Genomic DNA, 23535 nt, shown 5'->3' on the forward strand with positions numbered 1-23535 from the left:
CAAGTTTTAAGGGGGAAAAAAAAAGGCTTTTCCAAGGCCCAAGTCGTTCTCCTGCCAGGCTGGGAGGGATCCCCGGGGATCCAGCAGCTGGGACGGGGAGGGATTTTAGGGAAAGGGGCAAGGGAGGGGCTAGAGGGGGTTTAATGAAACACAAAGAACAAGAAGCCAAATTTACACAAAAACTGTTATTTAACAGAAAATAAGGGTTTCCCAGTGGGATAAATCCCATGGGAGATCAAGGGAACGTTTGCCTGGGGTAGGGAAAAAACTCCTGGGATGTGCTGGGATGGGGGGCTGGGAGGGATCCCCCCCAAACCTGAGGGAAACACCCCCAACCCTCGGGGGCTGCTGCTGCTCCCCTCACGTCTGTCCTTTGAAAACAATAAAATTCCGCAAAACCCCGATTTCCCAAGGGATGGAGCCGGTTTGGCTCCTCAGACCTGTGTCCAAACCCCCCCCCAGTTTTCCCAGTTTCGCCCAGTTTGGACTCGGAACATGGACAGGTGGAATCCTGGATCCATCACCGACGGCGCCGGTCCGGACTGCGGCTCCTCCGGCGCCCACCCCTGGAAAACAGGGAATAGGTGGGAGGAAAGGGAAAAGGCAAAGAGGAAAAGAGGATGAGGGAAAAGGGGATCAAGGGGAGAGAAAGCATTTTGGCACATTTATCCCTATTTTAACCCCAGTCCCTCCCCGTGACGGCACACGGAACGGCCCCCGTTCCCCCCAGCGGGGGGTTCCGATGCTCCCGGAGGTCCCTCCCGCTCCCAGCTCCCGGAATTCCCGTCCCTCACCTCCGCTTGCCCTTGGGGGGGCCCCTGACGAAGCACCAGTCGACGCTGACCGGCTGCCCCATGAGCTCCTGCCCGTTCAGCCCCTCCATGGCCGCCTGCGCCTCCTTGTACGTCTCGTACTCCACCAGCGTGTAGCCCTGGGGAGGGATCGGGAACGGCGTTGGGAATGGCACTGGGAATGAACCCAGGAATCCCTGGCTCAGGTTTGGGGGGCAGGGACCCCCTGACACCCTGGGAATGGGAAGGAGCTTGGGCACAGCTGGAACCCCCGGCTCAGGTTTGGGGGGCAGGGACCCCCAAACACCCCGGGATTGGGATCTGGAATGGGAATGGCACTGGGAATCAGCCTGGGCAGGGCAGGAACCCCCGGCTCAGGTTTGGGGTGCAGGGACCCCCCAACACCCTGGGATTGGGATCCGGAATTGGAATGGGAATCAGCCCAGGCATGGTGGGAAGCCCCAGCTCAGGTTTGGGGGGCAGGGACCCCCCAACACCCCAGGACTGGGATCTGGAATGGGAATGGCACTGGGAATGTCACTGAGAATGAGCCCGGGAACCCCTGGCTCAGGTTTGGGGTGCAGGGACCCCCTGACACCTTGGGATTGGGATCTGGAATGGGAATGGCACTGGGAATGAGCCCGGGAACCCCTGGCTCAGGTTTGGGGTGCAGGAACCCCCAGACACCCTGGGATTGGGATCTGGAATGAGAATGGCACCGGGAACGAGCCCAGGCATGGCGGGAACCCCCGGTTCAGGTTTGGGGTGCAGGGACCCCGTGACCCCAAAAATCAGCTCACTTTTGGGGTGATCCCACAGGACCTCCGAGCCCGGACTCCATCGGATCAATTCAACCCTCCCACAAGCCAAAATGGAGCTGGGGGGTCCCCCCCAAACCCCTCCCAGTCCTAACCCTGAGCCCCCCAGGGCACCTTGAGGTATCCCGTGCGCCGGTCCAGGTTCAGGTGGATGTTCTTGATCTCCCCAAACTCAGCAAAGCGATCGTGCACGTCCTCCTCCGTGGCCTCCTCGTGCACCCCCGTCACGAACAGGATCCAGCCCTCCACGGCTGGGGGGGGAAAAAAGGGAGTCACAGGGCTGGGAAAGGGGGATCCCCCCAGGAATCCCACCCTCGGCGAGGGGATGTGGAGCTCCCAAGGCTGAGATTTGGGGGTTGAGCCAAAATCAATCCCGGGAATTGTGGTGGGGGGAGCCCCGGCCCCAAGCTCAGGAACCCCCCCCATTCCTCCTCCTTCCTATGGAGAAGTGTCCCTAAGAAAAGGTGTGTCCCCCAAATTCCACAGCTGGGAAGGGGAGATGGAGCCCCAGAGTCCATAAATCCTGGGAAGGGGGGAAGGGATCATCCCAACCCAGAGCTCAGGACCCCCCAACCCCCCATTCCCCCTGCCTTCTACAGGGAAGGTGTCCCTGTGACACTTAGAGGCCATGGGGTCCCCAAGAAGTGGTGTCCCCCCAAATCTCCCCCATTCCCCCCCTTGGGAAGGGGATACGGAGCCCCCGAGTTTGAGATTTGGGGTTTGCCCCAAAATAAATCCTGGGAATGATGGGGGCGGTTGGAAAAAGGATTATCCCAGCAGGGCTGAGCCCAGACCTGGAGCTCTGGACTCACTGTGTCCATCATGTCCCCGCCATGTCCCCAATGTCCCCGCCATGTCCCCAGTGTCCCCCCCATGCCCCCAATGTCCCCCCCATGTCCCCAGTGTCCCCCCTCACATCTCTGTGGTCCTGGTTCATCCCCGTCCTGCTCCACGCTGTCATAATCCTCCCGCACCCGGGCCCGGGATCCTTCCTCTGGAAAAGAGGGAACACGATGGGATAACGGGGCCCCTCAACCCCCCCCACTGTGGCACGGGGTGGGGTGTCACCCACCCCCCCCACCCCAGGGTGCCAGGGAAGGGTTTTTGGGGCCTCACCTGAACCGAAGCCGCGGCCCTTCCTCTTCTTGGCCTTCTCCTTCAGCTTGTGGATGCTCTCTGGGGGGAGGAGGCAGGAATTGGGGAGGGGGGGAAATCATAGAGTCAGGGGGAGCAGGACCCCCCCAGATGGGCAGGGACCCCCCAGTTGTGGCTGGGAATGACCCCCTTGGGCTGGGAATGACCCCCCGGGCTGGGAAGAACCCCCCTGGTACAGGCAACAGGCAGGGACCACCCCCAGGAAAGGCCCATGATGGGAATGACCCCACCGGGCCGGACAGGAACCCCTTCCCCCAGAGCTGGGAATGACCCCGGTGGGCCAGGAATGACCCCGTGATCCCCATGGGACAAGCACGACCTATCCCAGTGAAAGGCAGGATCTCCCACCGTGCTGGGAATGACACCCTGGGATGGGCAGGACTCCCCTGGGAGCGACAAGATCCCCCCTGGAACTATAAGATCCCCCCAGGGATGGGCAGAACTCCTCTGAGAACAACAAGACCCCCCTGGGAGCAATAAGACCCCCCAGGCCTGCAGGACCCTCCCTCCCAGTCCAGGAATGACCCCCCCGGGCCCGGTCCGTCCCTCAGGCCGGCGAGGCTGCGGGAGCCGACCCGGGATTTGGGGGTGAGGCGGGAGAGGCTCCCCCGGGCCGGAGCCCGGCCGGACCGGTCGTCGAGCCGTCTCCGGACCCGGAGGAGCAGCCCCAGCCCCGCGCTCACCATCCCCGTCCTCGTCCATAGCGAAATCCTCCCCGCCCGCCTCATGGAGATCCAGCACGTCCGCCATGTTGGCTCCGGATGCGCCGCCATGGGCGGGAGGGCGGGAAGCGGAAATGGGGCGGCGCCATCTTGGGAAGGGCGAGGGGAGGCGGGGGTAGAGCCGCCATGTTGGGAAGGTCACCTAAGAGGACAGGGCAGGAAACGCCGCCATGTTGGGAAGGTCACCTAAGAGGACAGGGCAGGAAACGCCGCCATGTTGGGAAGGTCACCTGAGTGGGAAGGGGGCAGAAAACGCCGCCATGTTGGGAAGGGTCTGTGGTGGAAGCGCCTGAAACCAAAAAATCACACCCAAAGTGTCCTTTGGATGAAACATTCCTTTAATTCCTCCTGACGGGACCGTGGGGACTCACTCGTCAGCCATGCTCCCCAAAATACAGATTCTTCGGGTGTTTATCCGTCACAACGCTCAAAGTTGCCTCCCCAAAAACCATCCTCCTTATTATGACACAAGCCTACACTAAAATTTCACCCGGCTGCTCTTTTTTGGAGCATAAATGCCATTTAGTGTCTCTTTTGTGGCAGGTTTCATCACATTGAGGGTCATTTTCCTTCAGTCTCGTGGGTTCATCCTTCGATTAATTTCGACCTCTGACCCTCCTCTGATTGTCTTTACCCACCACATCTATCACTAATTAAAAGATAACTTGGTGTTATTCTCCACTAAAACAATTTTTTTTTATTGAATTTAATCCTCGGCAAAGCAAATCCTACTGAATTGTGCCTTTTGAAGCACATGATTCATTAGATTGACTTCCTCCGGCTCTTTTCAATCGTTTTTGCTTCCTTCACCCTTATTTTACGACGCCAAACTAATTACAGGTTTAAGAGGAAAAACAGCCAAAAATGGCAACATTCTGGCTTAAAGTGGAGGTTGGGCACAACTCAGCCGCAGGGAATGAGCAAAAGCACCAAAGTTACCCCAAAAAAAAAAAATCGCTGGTTTTATTGTATAAAATCCACCCCAGGATTTGTCCCGCCGGATCCACATCATTCCATCGTTTCAACAGGGAGCACAACACCCTTTCCATACTGAGGAAACCTGGATTTGTTTGTTTTAGCACCTTCTGAGGGGATCTGGAGCCCCCAAACCAGCACTTTTTCCCTTTTTTTTTTTCCTTTTTCCCCCAAAAATCCGCCTGGATCCATTCGCTGGGAGCTGGAGCACTGAAGCCACTGGAAGTGCTGGGAGGAGCTTCAGGAATTTCCTCTCGTGGGGAATCAGGGGAATAAATCACAGGATTAACTCCAGGTGATCCCTAAATCCAAGTTCCAGGTCTGGATTTTTCCAATATTTCAAGAACACTCCCCCACCCACCCCCCGGGCCTTTTTAATCCCATTTCCAGCGACATCAAACGTTAATAGTGTTGTGAAAGTATAAAAAATATAGAACCCCCAAAACAGGCTCGTCAGGATGTGGATATAAAAGCAGGATACCTACGGATCATGGAATTATTCCAATCTTATCCCAAAACAACGATTATTGCTGGAATATCCTGCGCTCAGGCAGAGGGAGGAAGGGGGTGAGAGGGTGGGAATAACAGCACCCCGAAGGGTTTGTGGGGATAAGAAGTGGGAAAAGCTCCAAGCTGGCGTGAAAAAGGAATTCTGCCTTGGAATTTTGTTTGTATTCCTGGTCTGGTGGAGAAAGGGGGAGTGAGGTGAGAATTTCCAGGGGTAAACTGCCATTTCCTTGGGAGCTGTTTGAACAATCCCATGCCATAAAAGGGTTTTGTAAAGCTAAATATCATCTAAGTTCCACATGGATATGGATACGAGGGGAAGGGAATGATTAGTGCAGATCCCTCCCTCATTCCCAAACTCTTCCAAGGCTTTTCCAACCTTCCATGGAAAAGCCAAGGCTGATGTTTGGCCACGGACAGGACAGTTCCAGGGGGAACTGCAGATCCTGCTGAGCTCAGGGCTGGGATGCTGCGGGCTGATCCCAGATTTAATCCCAAATCCCAGTTTTCAATCCCTTTGGATACAGCACGTCACGATCCTTTGGGATTTAATTAAGGAGCTCATCAAGGAGCTTTAATTGATCCCTTTCTGCTCTAGGAGGGAGGGAGTGCCAAGCATCAGATCCAAAGGAGGAAAAGCTGGATCCCACGGAATCCTGCCCACTCCAGTACCGATGGAGAGCGGAGGGGCCAAAACCTGCGTTTTCAACCCCAAAAACAAGGGACAGAAAGAATCCTGTAGGGAACAAAGAATTCCCTAGGGAATAAGAAGATCCATAGGGAATGAGTAGTTCTCGAGGGAATAAGAGATTCTCTAGGGAATGAGGAGACTGAGGAGCACCTCTAAAAACCGGGATGAAGCGGTTAAAATCCACCCAGGAGCTTTTTCCCTACATTTCTTTCCAATGTGCAAACGGGCCGGGATTCGGGAAGGGGGGCCGGGAGCTCCGGAAGGGATCCCGGGGCCGGATCCCGGGACTCAGCAGCCGGCGGAGTGGCCGGATCCCAGCTGGCCGGCCGCCAGCAGCAGGATGTCCTTCTTCTCCTTATGGAAGCGCAGCTCCTTCCCGGCCAGCCGGGCCTCGTCCAGCTCCCGCTCTGTGGCCGCCAGCTCCCGGGAAAGGGCGCCCGGGACGCTCTGCTCCCGGTTCACCCAGTCCAGGGCCATCTGGTTCCGGATGTCATCGTCCAGGGCGCGGTGGGAATAGTGAGCCAGGACTTCCTGGTGGGAATGGGATGCGGGGGTGGGATCAGGGCCGGGAAGGAGCGGCGGGGTGGCGTTCCCGGAGCGGCTCCGGACTCACCTGGCGCGAGCACTGCCGCTCCCGCATGGCCTTCAGGCTCCCGTTCCAGTGCAGCAGCTGGAAAACCGTCATCAGCTCCTGGGAAGGGAAAAGGGAGGCAGGATGGGAGCGGGATCGTGGAATGCTGGGATGGGGCGGGGTGGGAGAGGGACCTTATGGATCATCGGGAGCAAGGGAGGGACACGGAACAGCCGCCCAGGTGGCTCCGTCCAACCCGGCCTGGGGCGCTTCCAGAGGTGGGGCAGCTTCCCGGGATGTGGATTGAGCTAAAGGTACCACCAGGAGCAGGACACCGGGGCAAGATTCCCTGATTAATCTGGATTACGATGGAGGTGGAGCCTCCAACGCCCCCTGTGCCCTGGGGAGTCCGGGATGAGCCTCTCCAAGCTGAAGCACCGGCAGCACCGGGGACAATTCCAGGTTTTCCAGCCATTTCTCCCTCTAGGACACACAGATTCTGCTTAAAAACTGGGACCTGTCAGGTTTCCCAAAGCCAGCTGGAGCTGGGAATATCCATCCCAGCTGTAAACAGGACCCTGAACAGAAACACCTCAGCCCCTCCCATTCCAGGGAAAGGAGCCAGGAGAGGAGTTGGCTTTGGGAAAAGTATGGAATCCCAAACACAGCCACGTTCCAAAGCTGGATCCAAACCCTAGAGCAGAGTCAGCTTTCTCCTCTCCTAAAAAATCCAGCTCCGGTGGAGTGCCCACACTTCCAGGCTTCAGAATCATTTCCAGTCACTGGAAATGTCCTTAGGGGAAATATCTTCCCAGCTTTCCTTGGGAGAGCTCTTGCTTCCCTGTTTTCAGGGAGAGGATGAATCCCACTAATGAACTGGATTAATTATTGCCACACTTATGACGTTTGGAGGTGCCACCCGGAAACACCCGAGTGGGACTTCCCTGACACTGAGCCTGGCAAACAGCAAGGAGGGAAACCCCATTCCAAGGATTTGGCTGCACCTGGAAGTACCTCGGATGCAACCAAAGGGAAACCCCAAATTCATTTTCCACAGAAAGCACTGAAAATGCAGCTGGAAGATCAAACCAACCACCCCTTAATTAAATTAGGAATGGGACCTGGACAGGTTAGGAACAATACCTGGAAAAACTGGGAACAGTACCTGGAACTCCAGCATGGATTTTCCCTTGTTGGACTCCAGCATGAAGCGGAACGCCCCGATCCCGGTGTTGGGATTATCCGCCTCCTCCCGGTTGCCCTGCAGAGACATTCCAGACAGGAGCTGCCATTCCCACCAGTGCCACTCCTGCTGCACTGTCCCTGCTCCAGGAATTCCCAGTGGGATTCAGGAGAGCCTGGTGCCAGCACAGGGCTGTGACATCCTTATCCAGCCAGTCCAGCCTCGCTCATGCGGCACCGGCCACTCCGGCTCTCCCTGGATAAATCTGGGACAGCACCAGGATAAATGTGCCTCTCCTGGAGCAAGGAATCCCTGGACAACACCCCTGGGAACAGGATTTTTCCTGCAGCGATTCCAAAGCTCTCACAACACCCCGGAGACCACGGAGCAGCCGCAGGTTACGCGGCAAGAATTCCCTCCGGGATAATCGGGGCAGGGAAGGGAGAGCGCAAAGCTCCCAGGGACAGAATCCGAAATCCCTGGAAAACCTTCGGTTTCAGGGAAAGCAGTGGATGTGCCAACCCAAGGCCGGGAGATTCCACACCTCGGCCTCCTCATCCCACCCTGGAGCGCCAGCGCTCGGGCTCTCCGGAGCAGGAGAACGGGAACTCAAAACGCACCTAAAACTCGGAATACTCCTGTCTCAGTTTAAATATGACAATTCCACAAAACCTGCCTCTGATCCCAGGGTTTGGGGGGTGCTTTTCCCGGGGTTTTTCCGTGCCCATCCTTACGTTGAAGGACGCCAGGGCCTCGGAGACGCTCTTCTCGATGAAGTCGTCGGTGATGCGGCGCGACGGGTGCTCGTTGAACACGGAGTTCATCAGCGCGATCTTGGCCGCGCTGCGCCGCGCCTCGGCCTTGGTGGGACAGAACTGGGACACGTGGACACTGTCACGGCATTCCCGGGATCCCAACACCCCCCCCCCCCGGGGCCACCGGGAATGGCGGTTGGGAGGGTGGGGGCGGAATTAGGAGGCGGCGCGAGGGGTTCGAAACCGCCCGTTCCCGGGGAAGTGCCTCCTCCTCCCAAGGAACTGAGGGGAAAGATGGCAGGAGAGGGCTTGGAAAAGGCTGTGGAGGTTCCCCCCACCCCGCTGGATCCCTCCGGGATCGCCCCCATCCCGCTGGAAATTCCCAGCTGGAATCCATCAGCTCCATCACATCGGCACTGAGGAGTGAACACGTTCCTATGGAAGTCCCTTCTCCTCCCAAGGAATTGAGGGGAAAGATGGCAGGAGAGGGCTTGGAAAAGGCTGTGGAGGTTCCCCCCACCCCGCTGGATCCCTCGGGGATCACCCATATCCTGCTGGAAACAGGGGATTCCCAGTTGGAATCCATCAGCTCCGTCGAAACCGCCCATCAAGTAATTAATGACCTCCAACCCAAACCATTCCCAAATTCCTCCCAAAGACCAGGATTCTGGGCCGGCGTGACCCTGTGGCTGCCGGGACTGTTCCTTTTGGATCCATTTTTCCAACCAAGAGGAAGGACGGGAAGGAATTTGGAACGCAGCCAATATTTGGGAAGGGGTTGGCGGGCAGGGGGAACACCCACCCCGGGGGGATATTTGGGAATACCTGGAAGCTGCCGAAGCAGCTGCCCCCGGGCAGGGTGACGTAGCACACGTAGGGGGGGCTCCCGGCGGGCACCATCTCGTAGAGCACCAGCGCCCCGTGGCGAAGGTCGGCCCCGCGCGACGCCTTCATCTGCCAGAACTCCTGCAGGGCCTCCACCACGTTCACTGCCGGGGAAAAACCGGGAATGACCCCCCCCTCCCCCATCACCCCGCCGGATCACTCTGGGATCGCCCCCAGCCCGCGGGAGACGGGCCGGGATCCATCGGCCTCGGGATCCATCGGTCTGGGGCACGTCGGGATGAACACGGTGCGATGGAAGTCCCTTCTCCTCCCAAGAAATTTGAGGGGAGAGAGGGCAGGAGGGGGCTTGGAAAAGGTTGTGGAGGTCCCCCCACCCCGCTGGATCCCTCAGGGATCACCCACATCCCGCTGGAAATTCCCAGTTGGAATCCATCAGCGCCGAGGGGTGATGTGGCAGGAGAAGGCAGGAGAGAGGAAGCTGGATATTGGGAAGAATCCCAAATCCTGTTACAGGTTCGAGATCCGAGAGGATGGTCCTCAAAAAATCCTTGCCCACGGAATATTATTCCCTCAAAGAAATCCCTGCCCGTGGAAGAAACTTTAAGGCCCCTTCCAAGCCAAACCATTCCCTAAATCCATGATTCCATGTAGAATCGGGGACATCTCCTGCTCCCTGAAGGACTCTTTGGGGAGGAAATTTATGATCCAAGGTGGGGCAGCTCCTGTTGGCCTCACCCTTCGGATTCGCTGCTCCCGACCGTCAATCCACCCTGTTTATCCCTCTGGAGCGCCGGCCCGGCTCCTGCCGGCACAGATCCACGTGAAATCCAGTGGGATAAGTGCTTCCACATGGCTCTGGAGCCGCTGATCCCGCCGCCTGCCAAGGCCTCACCCTTTGGAAGCGCAGCGGAGCTTCCGGAGGCAGCGGGAGCCCAAAATCATCCCCAAGTGGCTCCTTGGGGGGCGGGATGACGGATTCTTTCCATCCCAGCAGCAGGAAAATCCCCTTTTTGTCGCCTCTTCCCTTTTTTTTTTGTTATGTTTTTAAATCCAAAGGAACATCCAACCCCCCCTCTGGCACGTGGGGATCGGCCTGATGCAATCCTTGGAGCACCCCCTGACAGCCTCTCCCAACCCCCAGGAAAATGGATTTTCCATGGATACAGCCCGTGGGGAGTATCCCAAGAAAACTGCAGCCACTGGGAATGGCATGGATTGCCCAGGGAGCTGCTTTCCGTGGAAAAAGGGGGCTTTAATTGTGTCCTGGCATCAGGATGAAGGGAAGAACCCTAATTGCTCAGGGAGGAGGAATGGTGAATCCTTAAAAACCCCACAAGCCAAGGAATTGCCTGGAAGGAAGGAAATGGAGCATGGAAATAGGGAAAAGGGACATGGAAATGAGGAAAAGGGACATGGAAATGAGGAAAAGGGACATGGAAATGAGGAAAAGGGGTGAGGAAGGGCAGAAAAGGGGCATGGAAGGAAGGAAATCGGGCACAGAGAGAAGGAAAAGGGGGTAAGGAAGGAAATGGGGCATGGAGAGAAGGAGGAGGGACATGGAAATGACGAAAAGGGACATGGAAGTAAGGAAAAGGAGTGAGGAAGGGCAGAAAAGGGGTGAGGAGGGAAGGAAATCGGGCATGGAGACAAGGAAGAGGGACATGGAAATAAGGAAAAGGGACACGGAAATGAGGAAAGGGACATGGAAATAAGAAAAAGGGGCACGGAAGGAAGGAAATCGGGCGCGGAGAGAAGGAAGAGGGCATGGAAATAAGGAAAAGGGGGTGAGGAATGAAGGAAATGGATCATGGAAACAGGGAAAAGGGACAGGGAAATAAGGAAAAGGGGTGAGGAAGTGGAAAAAGGGGCCAAGGGCAGATCTCCCCCCGCCCCGCTTCCCCCGGTCCCGCTCACCGCGGCCGTAGCCCTGCGTGTGCTTGGCGAAGCTCCGCACCACGGCCTCCACCGCCTCCCGCAGCACCGCGGGCGGCCCGGCCCCGGCCCCGGCGCCGGGGGGGCCCTGCAAACCCAGCGGGGGCGGCGGCGGCGGCAGCCCCAGCCCCGCTCCGAGCCCCGGCGCCGCTGCCGGCCCCAGCCCCGGCGGCGCGGGGGCCCCGGGGAGGCCGGGCCGGGCCCCGCGAGGCCCCGCGCCCACCCCGGGCTGCAGCCGCTGCGCCCGCACCGCCTCCATCGCCGCGCCGCCTGCCCCGCGCCCGCCTGTCACTCACCGCCCGCCCGGCCAATGGGAGCGCCGCAGCGGGGCGCGGGGGGCGGGGAAAGCGGCGGCGAGCCAATCACAGAGCGGGGCGCGGCCCGTGGGGGGCGGGGCCGGGGCACCCCGACACAAATAACGGTGTGGGGTCGGGGAGGGGGGCGGGGATAAGCGGACGTCTGTCCAATCGCGCGGCGGAGTTTGTTAGAATGACAGGGGAAAGAGCGAATCAAAGCGCGCGGAGCGCAAAACAGCGGCTGTAGCGGGTCCGGGGATGACGGCCACGCTCTCATTGGTCTGGAGAGGCAATTAATGGAAAATCGAGCCAATCAAGAGCTTCGACACAGATTTAAGGGGCGGAGGTTGCCGCGCGCGCGCCCATTCACGGGCCGTGTTTTGGTGGGAAGGGGCGGGAAGGGGACAGCCAATAGGAACGAGCCGCGGCGGCTCCCGGACGTGACGCTGCGCTGGGACCGGGACTGGGACCGGGACTGGGATCGGGATCGGGAGCGGGAGCGGTCCGGCCCCGCCATGGAGGCCTGGGTGCGCTTCAGCGCCCAGAGCCAGGCCCGGGAGCGCCTCCTCAGGTGCGGCCTCGGCTCAGCGGGAGCGGGCGGCGGGGCCGGGGCAGCGGGGCCGTGCCGGGGGGGGCCGTGGGCAGCCTGGGCAGGGCGGTCCCGGAGGCCTCGGGGACCGCGGGAGGGTGTCCCCGGTGCCCCCCCCTGACGCCCCCCGTGTCCCCCCAGGGCCGCCCAGTACGCCTGTACCCTGGCCGGGGCCGCGCTGAACTCCGGGACCAGCTCCGGGACCCTGAGCCGCCTCCAGCAGCTGGAGGCTCATCTGAGCCTGGGCCGCAAATGTGAGCGGGGGGGACACTCGGGGGAGGGGGGCAAGGGGGGTCTGGGGTGGGTCAGAGGGAGCTCTGGGGGGGACAGGGGGCTCTAAAGGGGGATGGGGGGCTCTGGGGGTGGACAGGGGGCTCTGGGGGCGAGGGGGAGTTTGGGGGGGAGACAGAGAGCTCTCAAGGGGGACGGTGGGATCTGGGGGGGTCAGAGGATCTCTAAAGGGGGCTCTGGGAGGTATGGGGAGTTTAGGGGGAGGACAGGGAGCTCTAAAGGGGGACGAGAGGCTCTGAGGGCAGACGGGGTCTCTGGGGGTATAGGGGGCTCTAGGGTGGACGGGGGGGCTTGGAGGGGATGGGGGACTCTAAAGGGGGACAGGAGGCTCTGGAGGGGGGAGAGGGGGGTCTAAAGGGGGACGGGGGACTCTGGGTGGGATGGGGAGCTCTAAAGGGGGACGGGGGACTCTGGGTGGGATGGGGAGCTCTAAGAGGGGGACTGGGGGCTCTGGGAGGGACAGAGGGGCTTTGGGCATCCCCCCCCCCACCCCTCGGTGACCCTCCACCCCGTGTCCCTCCCCCAGTGCTGCGCCTGGGGGGCTCGGCCGAGGCCCTGGGGGGGGCCCAGCGCTCGCTGCACCTCCCCGACCCCGTGCTGAGGTTCTGCCTCACCCTGTCCCACCTGAACCGCGCCCTCTTCCTCGCCTGCGACAACGTCCTGTGGGCCGGGAAGAGCGGGATCCTGCCCAGCCTCGACAGCCACAAGTGGAGCCAGAGGGCCTTCAGGTGAGAGGCTGGGATCTGGGAGGGGGCAGAATTCGTGGAAGTGAGGGTGGAAAAGCCTTCACGGGTCTGCCAGGTGGATGGGGGAGGAGGGGATTCCCGAGGGAGAGCTGGGAATGGGATTCACGAAGGGGATGGGATTCCTGAGGGAGAGCAGGGAATGGGATTCCTGAGGGAGAGCAGGGAATGGGATTCCTGAGGGAGAACTGGGAATGGGGTTCCCAAGAGAGGAAAGGCACCAGAGTTACTGGAGAGTTGGCACTGAGGTCCCCAAGGGAGAGCAGGGAATGGGATTCTTGAAGGGGATGGGATTCCTGAGGGAGAGCAGGGAATGGGATTCCCAAGGAAGAGTAGGGAACGGGATTCTCAAAGAGGATGGGATTCCCAAGAGAGAAGAGAGACTGGAGTGACTGGAGGGTTGTCAATGAGGTCCCCAAGGGAGAGCAGGGAATGGGATTCTTGAAGGGGATGGGATTCCTGAGGGAGAGCAGGGAATGGGATTCTTGAAGGGAATGGGATTCTTGCAGGGGATGGGATTCTTGAAGGGAATAGGATTCCCAAGGGAGAGCAGGGAACAGGATTCTTGAAGATATTCCCGAGGAAGAACAAGGAATGGGATTCTCAAAGGGGATGGGATTCCTGAGGGAGAGCAAGGAATGGGATTTCCCCCTGGGGAGAGCAGGGAATGGGACTCCTGTGGGGAGAGCAAGTGCTGGAATTCCTGAAGGAGGTCAGGGAATGGGCTTCCTGAGGGAGAGCAGGCAGTGGAATTCCCGAGTGAGGGCAGGAGCCTCCTCCTGCTGCTGCTTCCCGCTGGGCCATCCCTGCTCCCTGTTTTTCCCAGGTATTACCTGTTTGCCCTGGTGGTGAACCTGAGCCGGGACGCCTACGAGATCCGGGTGCTGCTGGAGCGCGCGGAGGCGGCCGGGAAGCGCGGGAAGAGCCCGGAAAACCGGCCCCAGGTGCGGGCCGACGGCGGGATCCAGCGGCTCCGGCTCCAGCTGCAGCTCCAGCTCCGGCTCCTGCTCCAGGTGCTCCGGGACAACCCCCCGCTGCTGCTGGACCTGCTCCGGAATGCCTGCGACCTGGTGATCCCGCTGGAAAAGCTGGGGCTGTGCCGGAGCAGCCCGGGATTGGTGGGATTGTGCGGCCTCACCTCCTCCGTGCTCTCCATCCTCACCATCCTCCACCCCTGGCTCAAGCTGAAGCCGTAGTTGTTACCCCGGGAGCTTCCTCGGGATAGCTGGGAATCTTGGGGGTCGATCCCAGCGGCTGGGACGCCTCTGGAGCCGACTGGCTCATCCCGTTCCCGTCGTTCCCGACTCCTCGGAGCCACGGGGTGGAGGGAACCCGGCGTCGGATCCCGCGGGGACCTCGGCTCCCGAAATTTCTTTCGTCCCGTTGACTTTTCCAGCCGTTTTTCCAGCCAGGGGATGGGAGGAGATGGAGGGAGCCCGGCGTCGGATCCCGCAGGGGCCTCGTCTCCTGAAGTTTGGTTCTTCCTGGCAACTTTTCCGGCCGTTTTAGGGGTTCAACATCCCCCCTTTTCCAAGGGGGAATATTTGGGGCTGGAAAACGTGGATCGCTGGGGGCTCTTCTCACGGATTTTGAGGGGGTGAAGCCACGGGATTGGGACCATCCTGGTGCCAGCTGGTTTATCCAACCCCTATCTGGACATTTTTCCTGCTTTTTAAGAAATCCGAGGGCAGGGAGAGGGGAGCAGGAAGGATTTTGGATGCACGTGGGCGTCGGGCGTAAATCCATGGATTTGGGGGGGTGAAATCCAGGCAGGAATTTGCTCTCCTGCACCTTCCCTGCAATCCCAGGGGGAAGAAGGGACTGGAACGGGTTGTGCCGAGCTGGGGGGGGGGGTCACTCCCAGCATTCCCACATTCCCAACAGAGAGGGAATCCTGGGTGCTTCCCAGCCACTGGGGAGCAGCTGAATCCTGTGGATCCCCCTCCCTCCCTCTGCCTGGACCCACCTTGGCTGCCCTTCCCTTCCCAGATATCCCACTCCAGGGTGGTATTTGGGATAACAGGGGTGGGGCTGGGATTCCCTGCTCCCAGCAGCCCCGGATCCTCCCGTTTTCCCTGGATTTTGTGACACCAGATCACACTCCCGTGGCCCTGAGCCAGCTGTGATGTCCTGTTACTGAACCACACCGGGAGCTGGGAATTAGTTCATTCCAGAGGTGGGATGTCCTTGGATCCATCCCTGGGAGAGCAGGAACGTCCTCTGGAAGGGTTTTTTGGGAGCTCCGTACCCAAACTCCGCCCGCTCCCGGGCTTTTTTTCCTGGGAAGAACCAGGGATTGAAGGTCTCAGAGCTGTGTTTATCCCAGGGGGAGTTGGGATGGGTGGGATTCACTCCAGTGGATCCCACGGTGTCGGTGTAATTAATGAACTAATTAAATTATTAAAGCCCAGCAGCCTTCCGGTCCCTCTGTCCTGGGATCTGGGGGAACGTGGATGCAGGACACTGGGATGGGCTGGGAATGCTGGACTGGGAGCACTGGGCTGGACTGGGAGTGCTGGGCTGGGATAACCCCCTGGAGTTGGGGGGGGCTCATTCCTGCCATTTCCAGGGGGAAAGGGGTGGGAGATAGGGGGGAGGATCCCAATCCCTTCCTTATTCCATCCTGTCCCATCCCAGCCCACCCATCCCATCCTATCCTATCCCACCCCACCCATCCCATCCCATCCCATCCCATCCCATCCCATCCCATCCCATCCCATCCCATCCCATCCCATCCCTCCTCAGTTGCCATTCCCGCCCCAGCTGAGCCCGGACCAACTCACTGCACCCCAGGGGGGCCACGTGGGGTGAGGGGGGGGGCGAGGGGATTTTTGGGGTGGGATTTGGGGGTTGGATTTGGGGTGTCCAGTGGTGTTTGGGCACTGGGAAGGAGGGAGGATCCGGAGTGGGATGAGGCTCCCCCGCAGCTGCAGCAGCTCCAGCACAGCCTCCAGGTGAGTCCAGAGCCCCTGAATCCACCCAGAGTTCCCTCACAGGCCCTTAAATCCCTTGGAACAGACTCAGAGTTATCCCATTTTTCCCAATTCTGAGCAGTTTGTGTCTGTTGTCCCAATCCTGAACCCTGTTTTATCCCATTTTTCCCAACTCAAAGCAGTTTTACCCCATTTCTCCCCGCTCTGACTCACTTTATCCCCCTTTCCCCCACTTCTATCCCATTTCCTAATTCCAACCCCTGTTTTATCCCTCTCTTCTCACTCCTGGCCCTCATTTCCCCCCCTTTTTTCCCAATTTCTCTCATTTCCCCCCTGCCTGTGTTCTCCAGCAGATGTTGGAATCCGTCTGGACCAGGAACAGGATCAACGAGGCCGAGATTCCCCCTCTGGTGGTGCTGGGAAAGGTGGGGGGGGGCCCTTCCCAGGTGCCCCCCGGGCCCCCTGACCCCCCAATCCAGCCCCCAGGTCCCTCCCTGGCCCCATCCCCACAATTCCCATTTTTCCCTCAGTGTCCCCCATGACAGGGGGGGCCCTACCTGGTGGGGGGGGTCCCGTCCGTGGCCTCACAGTCGCCCTTTGTCCGTTTTTCTCCTCGTTTCCTGTTTTTTTTTCCCTTCCCTGAAAATTCCAGCCCCGTCCCACAGCCCAGCACAAGTTTCCCTCTGTCCCAAAATCCCGGAGTTTGAATTTTTTTTCCCTCTTTTTTTTTTTTTTTTAATTTTTTTTTTCCCCAAACCCACCCAAAAAAATCTCAGCGAGGAGCCAAGGAAGGGGGCTGGGCCTGGGGAGTCCCCCCTTCCCATCGGGAGAAAGAGGAAGAGGAAGGGTTGGGTGGATGTTTGGGCTGGGCTGGGCCTGCAGGGGTCTGGTGTCCCGAATTCCACAGGATCTGCTATCCCAAATCCCAAATCCTACAGGATCTGATCAGTAGCTCCCTGGGGAGTTTGGGCCTCCTGGATCTGGTAGGGGAGACCCCCGGAATTTGGCCCTGACCTTCCTGATCCAGTCCCCAATTCCCCAAGGATACTCTTCCTGATCCCCAGGGATCCCATCACGTCATGTGAGTCCTGCCCCATCCATTTGCTGATCCCTGGGATCCAGTCCCCCAGTCCCCAGGATCTGGTCTCTGATCCCTGGGATTCAATCCCCCACTGTGGTCTGGGAGTCCCTGATCTCCCAGGAATCCTGTCCCCGATCCTCTCAGGATCTCATCCTCAGTCCTATTCCAATCCTCCCGATCCTCCAGTCAGGATCCAGTCCCTGATCCCCATGGAATCCAACCTCTCCCCCCAGAGGATCCAGATCCCAGTCCCTGGATCCAGTCCTTAGTCCCTTGGGGATCCAATCTCCAGGATCCCACCCCCAACCCCCACGGGATCTGAGACCCCAATCCCCCAGGATCCAATCCCCTGGATCCCACAGGGGTCCAGACCTCAATCCCCTGGGATCAAATCCCCCATTCCCACAGGAGCCAGCACCCAATAATTCCCCCCTGGAATCCAATCCCCAAGGGAGGATTTCCCTGTCCTCATCCTGCCAGATCCAGGTGCCACCCGGGGGATGGATCCCGGGGCTTCCTGGGGATGGGATTGGGATCCCCTCAGCACCACTGACCCCCCTCTCCTCCAGAGGGATGCCTGGATCCCCCCTCCCGCCCCTGAGGTATCCCTGGTGCTCTCGGGAGGTGTGGGGGGGGGGATCCCGTGCCAGGCGGATCCCGGGAATGGACCTGGAGCTGCCCCAGGTGCCCCCCGGGCTCCCCAAAAACCCTCCACGGCCTCCACCTCTCCTACAACAAACTCCGGGAGGGAGATCCCGGCGGGCGGCTCTGGATCCGGGAATACACAGCGGCATCTCCCCGGGCGCCTTCCAGCCCCAAAGCTGCCGCTGCCGGAGCACCCGCGGCTCTTCCAACAACTCCTTGGAGTTTTTTGGGGGGTCTCGCGCGCGCCCGGGGCAGCGCCAGGAGCGGCGGGTGGGGTGGGATGGGGGGGGGACACACACACCGCGGTCATCCTGTCTCCTCCTCCTCGGAAAGGAGCCTGGACGGTGTCCGGGAGGTGGCGGTGTCATCCGGAGGACGTGGCAACCCGAAATCCACCTAAATCCACCCCAAAATCCGCCCAGGTCCCACCCAAACCCCGCCAGAGATCCCCGAGCCCCTTTATCCCAACTCCCCCCATCCCGGTCCCCACGGGGAAGGTCCAGGGGTCGCGGCCACCTCCGGGTGGGTCCGTCCTTGGGGGGACAAGGGGGCACCCTTTTCCCACCTAATTTTTCCAGGAAAAGGGTAAAATCCCCTCTAGTGTCCCCCGTCTCCAAAATCCCTCGCCCTCCTCCTTCCCGCTCCCCTTTTTCCCCGTGTTTTTACCACTTCGCCTGTTTTTTTTCCCCGAACTCTTTGCCCCCCGCCCCCCGCCCCCCCCCCCCCCCCGAACCAAACCACATGTATTTTTAGCAGCCAATTGAAGATGAGGAGGAGGGAAAAAAAATATTAAAAAAAGAGAGGAAAAAAAAAAAAAAAAAAAAGGAAAAAAACCGGGATTTTGTCCCGGCTGGAGCCGGAGTCACCTTTGAGCTGCGGCACGGCCATGTGGGGGGTGGGGGGCCAGGGGGTGCTCCCGGCGCTGCTCCTGCTCCCAGGTAACAGACCCCCCCCCAAATTGCGCAGTTTCGGGGCGTTTCAGGGTGTTTTGGGGTGAAATCGAGGGGTTTTGGGGCTGCTGGAGGCGGGGGGAGCGCGCGGAGCCGGGTGCTCATTAACCCGAGCGCAGCCAAGCGCGGTTCGCCCCCCGCGCTGAGTGTCCGGGGGGGGGGCGGAGGAATTTGGGGTAAAACAGAAGGGTTTTAGTCATCCCAATATGTTTTGGGGTTTTCTTTATTTTTTTTGGAGGGAGGGTACCCCCGAAATCCCCCTGGATTTGGGGCGGGTGAGGGTGGGAAGGAGAACCCGCAAGAGGAACTAAAAGCCGACTTTGATGGAAAATCTTTACGTTTCTGAGGGAAAAAAAAAAGAAAGACAAAAAAAAAAAAACCCGGGGGTTTCCAGTCCCAACACAGGAGGGGGTCAGGGCCGGTTCAAACCCCCCCTTCAACAGGGACCCCCCCCCAGTCCCCACCGCGGGGGGAAACTGAGGCACGGGGGGCTTAATTTGGGGGGCTGGGGGTCTGTCCGTGGGGGAGAGAGTTCCCCCCACACCGGGCACCCCGAGCATCCCCCCCGGGTGCCGCTGGGTGGGGAAGGTCCGTGTGTGCCCCCCACCCCCCCCCAGGACCCCCCCGTCCCCCCCTCCAGGGCTCTGCGCGGGGTTCAACATCGACGTGGAGAACCCGCGGGTGTTCCGGGGCCCCCCCGAGTCCCAGTTCGGGTACCGGGTGCTGCAATGGGGGGGCGACGGCGACAGGGGGTGAGTGACCCGCGTGGGGAGGGGGAGGGACACGGGCAGGGGGGCTCAAGAAGCGCCCACACCCCCCCCCCCCGACAGCCCGCGGGGAAGGGGAGGTGGAGACGGGGAAACTGAGGCAGGAAAGGGGGGAACGGAGGGAGGGAAAAGGGGGGGGGCTGAGGTGAGGAAGGGGAAGCTGAGGCGGGCAGGGCGGCCGGAGCAGCCACGGCCGGACAGACAGACAGACAGACAGGCAGACGGAAGCGGGGGCGGCAGGACCTGGCGCGGTGCCCCCAAAACGTGCTGGCGGGGTCAGAGCAGGACGGGGGGGACCCCGTGTCCCCTCATCGTGTCCCCTCCCCGTGTCCCCTCCTCGTGTCCCCTCCCCGTGTCCCCTCCCGGTGTCCCCTCCCCGTGTCACTCTTTGCGACCCCCCCCCCACCGTGTCCCTCTTTGCGACCGTGTCCTCGTGTCCCCCCCGCGTCCCCCCAGGCTGCTGGTGGGGGCCCCGTGGGATGGGGACGGCCAAGGCGACGTCTACAAGTGCGGCGTGGGACCCCAAAACTCCTCCTGCGCCAAGGCCAACCTCGGTATTGGGGAGGGGGGAGGTGGGGTGGCTGTGACCGCGGGGGGGTTCCGGGGGGGGGAAAAGGTGTCCCCACGGTGCTGACCCCGTCTCTGTCCCCGTGTCCCCGAGGGGACACAGCGCCGTGGCTCCGCGGCAGCGCCGGACACCTCGGGATGACCCTGGTGGGCTCCAAGGACGGCGGGTTCGTGGTGAGCGCGGAGCGTCCGCGGGGGGGGGGAAACCGGGGCGGGATGTCACCCGCTGCTGTGTCGCCCGTGTCACCTTCCCCCTTCCTCCCCCGCCAGGCGTGTGCCCCGCTTTGGTCCCAGGAATGCGGCACCTCCGTGTTCAGCTCCGGCCGCTGCGTCCGCCTGGACGAGGAGCTGCGGCTCGTGGAGACGGTCGCGCCCACGGCACAGCGTGAGTGGGGCGCTGGGACGGACTGGGACGGACTGGGACGGACTGGGAGGTGCCACCCGGGTGTCGCTGTGTCCCTCTACCAGGCTGCTCCACCTACATGGACATCGTCCTGGTGCTGGACGGCTCCAACAGCATCTACCCCTGGGAGGAGGTGCAGGATTTCCTCGGGAACATCCTGGGGCGCTTCTTCATCGGCCCCGGGCAGACCCAGGTCAGGGGGTGGCACCGGGGCCACCGTGGTGTCCCCAAGGCTGGGACAGCGTTCCCGGGGCTATAATGGTGTGCCCAGGGCATTGTTGTGCCCGGGGCAAGGTGATTGTCCCCAGGGCTATGCTGTTGTCTCTAGTGATGATAGGTACCACCCTCGGGGTGATGCCACCCCTGGGGTGATGTCATTGTCCCCAGGGTGACACCACCCCTGTAGAGATGCCACCCTGGGGTGATGTCATTGTCCCCAGGGTGATGCCACCCCTGGGGTGGTGCTGGCTGGTGGTGGTTTTGGAGGGGGCCAAGGGTGCCCTTTGCCAGGGATTAGGGGGTCCTATGGGATTTGGGGGCAGGGGTCTCCTGTGGATTTGGGGGTCCCGCTGGCTCTGACCCCCCCCGTTTCAGGTGGGGGTGCTGCAGTACTGGGAGCGGGTGGTGCAGGAGTGGGCGCTGGGGCAGCACCCCGGGGATTTGAGGGGTCCCTGTGGATTTGGGGGTTCCCCAGGGATTTCTGTGGGTTCCCTGCGGATTTGGGGGTCCCGCTGGCTCTGACCCCCCCCGTTTCAGGTGGGGGTGCTGCAGTACTGGGAGCGGGTGGTGCAGGAGTGGGCGCTGGGGCAGCACCCCGGGGATTTGAGGGGTCCCTGTGGATTTGGGGGCTCCCCAGGGATTTCAGTGGGTTCCGTGTGGATTTGGGGGTCCCGCTGGCTCTGACCCCCCCCGTTTCAGGTGGGGGTGCTGCAGTACGGGGAGGAGGTGGTGCAGGAGGGGTCCCTGTGGCTTTGGGGGTCCCGCTGGCTCTGACCCCCCCCGTTTCAGGTGGGGGTGCTGCAGTACAGGGAGTGGGTGGTGCAGGAGGGGTCCCTGTGGATTTGGGGGTCCCACTGTCTCTGACCCCCCCCATTTCAGGTGGAGGTGCTGCAGTACAGGGAGCGGGTGGTGCAGGAGGGGTCCCTGTGGATTTGGGGGTCCCACTGTCTCTGACCCCCCCCGTTTCAGGTGGGGGTGCTGCAGTACTGGGAGCGGGTGGTGCAGGAGTGGGCGCTGGGGCAGCACCCCGGGGATTTGAGGGGTCCCTGTGGATTTGGGGGTTCCCCAGGGATTTCTGTGGGTTCCCTGTGGATTTGGGGGTCCCGCTGGCTCTGACCCCTCCCGTTTCAGGTGGGGGTGCTGCAGTACGGGGAGGAGGTGGTGCAGGAGTGGGCGCTGGGGCAGCACCCCACAGCCCAGGCCCTGCTCGAGGCCGCCCGGAACCTGACGCGGCAGGAGGGGAGGGAGACGCGCACGGCCATGGCCATCCGGCAGGCCTGGTGGGCTCCGGACCGGGACCGGGGGCGGGATCGGGGTCAGGGTTGAGGTCAGGGTGGGGATTGGGATTGGGATCAGGGTGGGGATTGTGGTCAGGGTTGGACTGGTGTCGCCATTCGGATCGCGATAGGGGTTGGGGTTTGGGTCAGGACTGGGGGCAGGGTTGGGGTTGGGATTAATTTTGCGATTGGGATCAGTACTGGAATAGGTATCAGGGCTAGGATCGAGTCAGGGTTTGGATGAGGGTTGGGATTGGGGTCAGGATTGGGACTGGGATCTGGATCAGGGTTGGGGTTGAGGTCGGGAACAGGGTCGGAAGCAAGTCAGGGTTTGTCTTAGAATTGGGCTCAGTATTGGAATCGGGATCAGGGTTAGGATCGAGTCAGGGTTTGGGTGAGGGTTGGGATTGGGGTCAGGGTTGGGACTGGGATGTGGCTCAGATTTGGGACTGGGATGTGGCTCAGGGTTGGGGTTGAGATCGGGGTGAGGGTTGGGAGCAGGGTGGGGACCGGGAGCAGGATTAGGACGGGGCTCGTGCTGACGGCCCCGTTCGTTCCGGCAGCGCCGAGTCCTTCAGCGCCGAGCGGGGCGGGCGCTCGGGGGCCGCGCGGCTGCTGCTGGTGGTGACGGACGGGGAGTCCCACGACGGGGAGGAGCTGCCGGCGGCGCTGGCAGAGTGCGAGAAGCGCAACATCACCCGCTACGCCATCGCCGTGAGCCCCGGCCCCGTGTCCCCCTCCACCCCGGGGGGAGTGTCCCGCTGCCCCCCGTCCCCGTGTCCCCTCCGCCCCGGGAGGGAGGAGTCCCGCTGACCCCCGGCCCTCCCGCAGGTCCTGGGGCACTACCTGCGGCGGCAGCAGGATCCCGAGGATTTCATCCGGGAGATCAAGTTCATCGCCAGCGACCCCGACGAGAAGTATTTCTTCAACGTCACCGACGAGGCCGCTCTCAACGACATCGTGGACGCGCTGGGAGATCGGATCTTCAGCCTCGAAGGTGCCGCACTGGGGCCGGGAGGTCGGGAAGGGATGGGAATTCCGGCTGGAAGCGCGCAGCTGGAGGAACAGCGTCCCCTCCCTGCCGCGGTCAGGCACCCGTGAGGACAACGAGAGCGCCTTCGAGCTGGAGATGTCCCAGATCGGCTTCTCCATCCACCTCCTCGAGGTGATCCCGCCGGGAAGCCCATCCCGGCCCTGCTGGGTGTCCTGGGATGGGATGGTGGCCTTAGGGGGGAGTTGCGGTGACACGTCCCTCCCATCCCGGCAGGACGGGATCCTCTTTGGAATGGTGGGAGCCTACGACTGGGAGGGGGGCGTGCTGGAGGAGAGCCGGCGCGGGCGCATCATCCCACCCCGGGAAGCATTCCAGGGGGAATTCCCGCTGGAGCTGAAGAACCACGCAGCGTATCTCGGTACGGGGGGGTCCCCAGGGATGGGGGGAAACCAGGGATGGGGGGAAACCAGGGATAATCCATATTATTGAGATCTGAGATGAACCAAGGATGTTCCTTGTCCCGGAGATCTCGGGGGGCATATGGGAGTCTCCGTGTCTCCTGGGATGGGAGGTGAGCCAGGGATGTTCCGTGTCCCAGAGATCTGGGGGGGGGGGGGGCACGTGGGATTCTCCGTGTCCCCAGGGATGGGGGGTGAGCCAGGGATGGTCCATGTCCTGGCCGTGGGATGAAACGGGAACGCTCCACGTGCCGGAGACACGGGGTGAAGTGGGGACACTCCGTGTCACGGATATTCGGGGTGCTGAGATGCTCGTGATCCAGATATCCGTGATCTTGATATTTAGGGCACCCCGGGGGGCCCGTGTGCCCAGGGC

The 23535-nt window shown here is 61.1% G+C and overlaps 4 protein-coding genes across 4 annotated transcripts; 2 read left to right on the forward strand and 2 right to left on the reverse strand.

Annotated features, from left to right (window-relative positions):
* Positions 1-166: 166 nt before the first annotated feature.
* Positions 167-3533, reverse strand: RBM8A (RNA binding motif protein 8A). Its single transcript, XM_027728073.2, has 6 exons — positions 3448-3533; positions 2726-2785; positions 2526-2603; positions 1724-1860; positions 795-931; positions 167-566 (listed from the first exon to the last, which is right to left on the reverse strand). Exons 1-6 carry the CDS (start codon positions 3512-3514, stop codon positions 521-523), a joined length of 525 nt encoding a protein of 174 aa, XP_027583874.1. The 5' UTR covers positions 3515-3533; the 3' UTR covers positions 167-520.
* Positions 3534-4421: 888 nt separating this feature from the next.
* Positions 4422-11205, reverse strand: LIX1L (limb and CNS expressed 1 like). The gene is made up of 6 exons (XM_027728074.2): positions 10929-11205; positions 8994-9157; positions 8148-8288; positions 7396-7491; positions 6273-6350; positions 4422-6190 (listed from the first exon to the last, which is right to left on the reverse strand). The coding sequence occupies exons 1-6, from the start codon at positions 11203-11205 to the stop codon at positions 5948-5950; spliced, it is 999 nt and encodes a 332-aa protein (XP_027583875.1). The 3' UTR covers positions 4422-5947.
* Positions 11206-11707: 502 nt separating this feature from the next.
* On the forward strand, positions 11708-15275 carry PEX11B (peroxisomal biogenesis factor 11 beta). Its single transcript, XM_027728084.2, has 4 exons — positions 11708-11813; positions 11973-12085; positions 12649-12850; positions 13692-15275. Exons 1-4 carry the CDS (start codon positions 11758-11760, stop codon positions 14059-14061), a joined length of 741 nt encoding a protein of 246 aa, XP_027583885.2. The 5' UTR covers positions 11708-11757; the 3' UTR covers positions 14062-15275.
* Positions 15276-18410: 3135 nt separating this feature from the next.
* Positions 18411-23119, forward strand: ITGA10 (integrin subunit alpha 10; the record flags this gene model as incomplete). Its single annotated transcript, XM_039387713.1, has 11 exons — positions 18411-18462; positions 19115-19226; positions 19698-19795; positions 19903-19982; positions 20079-20193; positions 20277-20404; positions 21562-21710; positions 22271-22421; positions 22539-22704; positions 22799-22872; positions 22975-23119. Coding segments are annotated over exons 1-11 (1270 nt in total), but the record flags the coding sequence as incomplete, so codon positions are not given.
* Positions 23120-23535: the final 416 nt, after the last annotated feature.

The sequence above is a fragment of the Pipra filicauda genome, unplaced genomic scaffold (genome assembly GCF_003945595.2).
Source record: "Pipra filicauda isolate LSUMZ 115617 unplaced genomic scaffold, ASM394559v2 scaffold585_size263788_pilon, whole genome shotgun sequence".
NCBI lineage: Eukaryota > Metazoa > Chordata > Aves > Passeriformes > Pipridae > Pipra > Pipra filicauda.